Below are 5,122 nucleotides of genomic sequence, written 5' to 3'. Positions count from 1 at the left end.
CACCACCACTAGGATTATCCAATACACACTGATACATTTGATCTCCAGTGATTGATTGATGGCTTGATTGACTACTGACAGTCATTCCATCCCATGTGATATTAACAGTATATCTTCTTGTGTTAGTACTACTAACTAACACAGCACCAGGACAATCATTAAGGTGATCATCACAATTGGTGTAACTAGCCAGTGTAGTACTACCAATGCTCATACTAATACCATACAGAGAGTGTCCAATTTTAGTACAATCCAGTTTGTATTGCTGAGGATATACTGTCATATCAGAAGGAAGATCAGCAACAGTAAATAGTTCAATTTCTGCAAATCCTATACAAATGATAATTACACTTGTATAATAATCATTCTCCTCTTACTGAATATATTAGCAATAATAATGTTAGTGCTAAAAGCAGAGCAATCAGTGGGTAGACAACACTTGTACCAGCCTTCTTGAGTTCCTGATAGTCCCTGAGCAAGATAAAGATTGAGAGTAGCATCAGGTGAAGTGACAGAAGTACAACGAAAAGGATCATTGGCATTATTACTGTTACAGTCAACAGGATCATCAGGATCAGCAACTCTAACCCACTGACCAGTAGTTAGACTAGTACCAGGTAACACACATGATATAGCTTCAGTAACTGCATTGACAGTGTTATCCCAAAAATATGATCCATTTTGATGACAGTTTCCATTATGTTTAAAATAAATACCTATAAAATCAATCAACATTAATAGATCTATATAAATTTCAAATACCTCCTTGCTGACAATGAGTGAAGACACTGATTGTACTAGGAGGTCCCAGTAATTGTTGATAGGCTCTGACTGTTATACTATAAGTTGTTACTTCTCTCAATCCATTCAGTGTGATTGTATTATTACTACTTCCCTCCACCTGTACTGTCTGCACAGTGTCTGTGTCACTAGTGACATTGATTACAAATCCATCAGCATCAGATGAATCAAGTGCAGTCCAACTGACAGTGATAGTGGTAGCTGTCTTGTTGACCACAGCAAGAGAAGAGGGAGCAGTATCTGGTACTATAAAAATATGTAATTTAATAATATTATTATTAAGATCAAATCTATTTTGCTACCTTTTATGGTTATACTACGTATCCTAGTTGGTTGATTAGTAACTGCCAGTACACACTGATACATTTGATCTCCAGTGGTTGATTGACTAATTGATCCACTGCTGATAGTCATTCCATCCCATGTGATATTAACAGTATATCTTAGTTTATAATTAAAAATATCCAACACAGTACCAGGACAATTATTAACACATCCAGTGTAACTAGCCAATGTAGTATTATCAAAGCCTATCCTAATATTGTAAGAGTATTGATATCCAATTTTAGTACAATTGAGTTTGTATTCCTGAGGATATATTGTCATATCAGAAGGAAGATCAGCAACAGTAAATGATTCTATCTGTGCAAAATCTACAAATAAAGACATTATTAAATCTATATAGTCCAGACATAGCACATCTACTCAAATTCTATCTACTCTGTATCTACTTGTATTTTAATTTTTTTAACTGGTATTTACTTGTATTTACTTTGTAAGTAGATGTGTATTTTTGCATATTTTCGTCTACTAAAATATGCAAAAAGTGTCGCATGAAATCTTCCATGGCAGTTATTTAGACTACTCATGATAAAAGCCATGTGGGCACTAAAATTTCATACAAAAGAATGTGTTCTGTTGAAAAGAAAAAATGCACAATGGCTACCTGCCTGATTAGCACTAAAATCAGAAGAATAAGCATTAGGAAACAGTCTTCAGATGATTATTTTAGTATAGATATAATACATGAAATATCTGAAAATAAAGGCGACAATTTTAGGCTGCTCTCCTCTATCTACCACTATCTACTTGAGCCTGAAAATTTGTGTAGATATTCGTGTATCTTGTATACATGTGCTACGTCTGGTATAGTCTACTCTTAATTACTGAATATATTAGCAAAGATGATGTTAGTGTTAGGATCTGAACAGTTAGTGGGTAGACAACACTTGTACCAGCCATCACCAGGTGCCCCAAGATAGTTTGATGGATTTATGAAAACACTGAGATTAGTACCAGGCCCAGTGGTACATTGAACATTTGCATTGTCTCCACCATCACAAGGAACTGCTCCATTAGGACCAATCCATTGTCCACCATTCAGAGTAGCACCAGGTAATACACACTCTACAGACGTTGATTTGATCCTAGCATCCCAAAAATATGATCCATTAGGATAACAGTTTCCATTATATCTCAGGTAGATACCTGTAAAAACCTATACAGTTGTTATTATACACATCCAGAGTCTTACCTGAGGAAGGTGGGCATTGACTAATAACTTCACTGACACTCAGCAAGAGGGCAACCACTTGTAGTCTTACCATGTTGATAAAATAAACAAGTGTGGGTGTGACATGCATAATTGTGCACTAATCCACTATACTGTAGTAGATCTATTATGTCATTAATATATTATTAGAAGAACTTGAAAACAATTACATTGTAACTAATCGTTTTGTACATTTTTACTCTCACTCATCATCCGTTTTCTCTCTTTTTTTCTCACTATTAATAATTTATGATAATAACTGTTTGATAATCTCTCCTTCAAAACGAACACACAAACATCCTTAAAATCTAGCTATTTTTAGCGATTCTATTGCATGTTTTATTAATTATTTAATTCTTCAGTTTTCCAGTCTAAGAAAGCAGCTGTTTTGCTCTCAAAATTAATAAAATGCAGCCACAGAAAGAGAATCAAATAAAGGAGCTAAAAATGTAAGTAAAACATTATTTACCTCAGTTTCATCAATGAATGATTAATGTATATTCATGTAGTTTGATTAATTGAAAAGCAGAATGACAGAATAAAAGGTAACATCAAAAATGGACATTGAAATCTGTTACAGTAACAACAGTGTGATTTGTGAATACAGAGTACAACAGGTGCAATTGTACAATAGTGACTATCATAATGTTTATGAGTAATGGCAACTATTTTTGTGGGTGTGTTATCAAACCTTAGTATAAGCTATACTATAATCAGATTAGGATCATAGTAGTGTTAGATTTACTCTGACCACATTCACTGTGTTTTGTCTAAGAATAGTTTATAGGCATCTTTGTCTCAAGTGCAATAGGCAAGAAACAAGTCCTTCAGTGACTCAAATGATGCTCATAGCATAAAAGAGAGAGTGACAAGGAACCAAAATGCATTATTTAAGAAACTTAATCATTGAGACTATGCATTTATTAAGTAGGCATACTAAAGACATACAAAGCTTCATTTATCCAAACTCTTAAGTTCACTGCTATCATGGTAAACATCAACATTAAAAGCGCTTTTATTAACCATGGTAAACATGATAAAAATTAGTAAACAACAGTAAACATCACTAATAAACATTCACAAACATTGATAAACATAGGTAAATACTGATATACATTGATAACATAGGTAAATTGTATGATGAACATAGGTAAAAAGAGGTAAACATTGATATACAGTGGTAAACATGGCTAAACACTGATAAACATTGAAAATTCCTTAAATATTTTGCTACATTGTGCACATTACACAAAATTTACATAGTTACAGGCTACTATATAGTAAGGTAAGGAATCTATGTAATGATATTCCTGTAAATGAGCTGACCCATGTATTGTTGGGGTACAGCTAAAGGGTACTTCAATTATTACCACAGCCACAACAACCCAAATGCTTTGTGCTCTCATGCCATAATTTTAAGTTATTATTACATTGTATATGTATTATCTATGACAGCTCTGAACTTGCCCAAGGGAGTGTATGTGTATCCGAGTCAATATTAAGCAACACCAATTGTATAATCAAGTACATACAAATTTAGTAATAGTGCTAAATCTACTATTATAGTATTTACAATTGTATATGTGACACAATCTGGTTTATTACCTACTGTCTGCTACAGTAAAACACTAATTGTTAATATAATATATTCTTAGCGCTGATTTCAACAGGAATTCATAAAAATTACTTTAAATACTATTAATATTAGCACACATACAGTAACAGTAAATTAAGGACAGAAAACATTAGTTGTAGCAGTTACTAGAGGTTGCTATGTTTCATATATAGCTTCATCAACATTGATATCTTCATATACTGCCTCTCTTGTAATTTCTTTAGCCTTGTGTATTCCATAGGGTTCACATGCTTGCATTGGTATAGCATCAACACTGAATCTATATAAAACAATAATAATGTACAACTAATAACTGCTTACTTATTTGTTTCTTTATTAGCGACTGTATAATAGGATTTAAGCCTATACATAAATAACATGTAAATGCATAGTACATTACAGTATTGAATAATGTATCATACTTGATTAAGCAGTAGATGTGAATAATAATACTAATAACTAGTGATATCAATAATAATCCAACCACTGCAACCAGTCCAATACTAATATTATCAACAAATTCAGACGCTATTATCAAAAAATTAAAAAATGATTCGGTATCCAAAAATATTTTGAAATTTATAGACTATCATACCTGTATTAGTTGATCCTATGCATACTTCTTGAGTACTAGTACTTGTACTTGTACTAGTGAGTACATGTACTAGTGTTAAAGTCACAAATTGAGTACTGATCAATGTCTCATTAGCAATAACTCTCCAGTTTCCTGGTCCTCTATCAGTGTATGCACGTACACCAAAAATATAACAAGACTTATCATTAAGACCAGTAATGTTAATAAATGTACTGTCACTGGTTGAATTATAGAGATGTGACATATGAATATCAATGTCATTGTCATTCACCATTGAACAGCAAAGCCTGTTAAAAAGAATATGATATCCTATCTCATAAGTGATAATGGGATAGTCTGGTGGAATATAACTAGGTACACTCCATGAGATAACAGCCCATGTAGTGTCCATGATACTGGATACTGACCAACTGGACCAGATAGATATTCTATACAAAGACACATACTGGTACTCATAAAACTGATAGCCAATAGCAATTAATACCTGATAAGGTCTGTACACTGATTGTACTAGCAGGTCCCAGTAATTGTTGATAGGCTCTGACTGTGATGTATAAGT

The 5,122-nt window shown here is 33.0% G+C and overlaps 1 protein-coding gene across 1 annotated transcript; it reads right to left on the bottom strand.

Moving 5' to 3' along the window:
- Window positions 1-4,036: 4,036 nt before the first annotated feature.
- LOC109586346 (uncharacterized) lies at window positions 4,037-5,091 on the bottom strand. Its single transcript, XM_020002526.1, has 5 exons — window positions 5,048-5,091; window positions 4,564-4,991; window positions 4,391-4,496; window positions 4,290-4,331; window positions 4,037-4,248 (listed from the first exon to the last, which is right to left on the bottom strand). Exons 2-5 carry the CDS (start codon window positions 4,952-4,954, stop codon window positions 4,125-4,127), a joined length of 663 nt encoding a protein of 220 aa, XP_019858085.1. The 5' UTR covers window positions 4,955-4,991; window positions 5,048-5,091; the 3' UTR covers window positions 4,037-4,124.
- Between the last annotated feature and the right edge of the window lie 31 nt (window positions 5,092-5,122).

The sequence above is a fragment of the Amphimedon queenslandica genome, unplaced genomic scaffold (assembly GCF_000090795.2).
Source record: "Amphimedon queenslandica unplaced genomic scaffold, v1.1 AMPQUscaffold_12894, whole genome shotgun sequence".
NCBI lineage: Eukaryota > Metazoa > Porifera > Demospongiae > Haplosclerida > Niphatidae > Amphimedon > Amphimedon queenslandica.
This window is presented reverse-complemented; position numbering and strand designations above follow the sequence as displayed.

Coding starts and splice junctions, on each gene's coding strand:
- LOC109586346 (XM_020002526.1), bottom strand. CDS start 4,954: ATGGACACTACATGGGCTGTTATCTCATGGAGTGTACCTAGTTATATT. Junction 4,497..4,563: donor CATAGGATCAACTAATACAG/GTATGATAGTCT, acceptor TTTTGATAATAG/CGTCTGAATTTGTTGATAAT. Junction 4,332..4,390: donor CACATCTACTGCTTAATCAA/GTATGATACATT, acceptor ATTTATGTATAG/GCTTAAATCCTATTATACAG.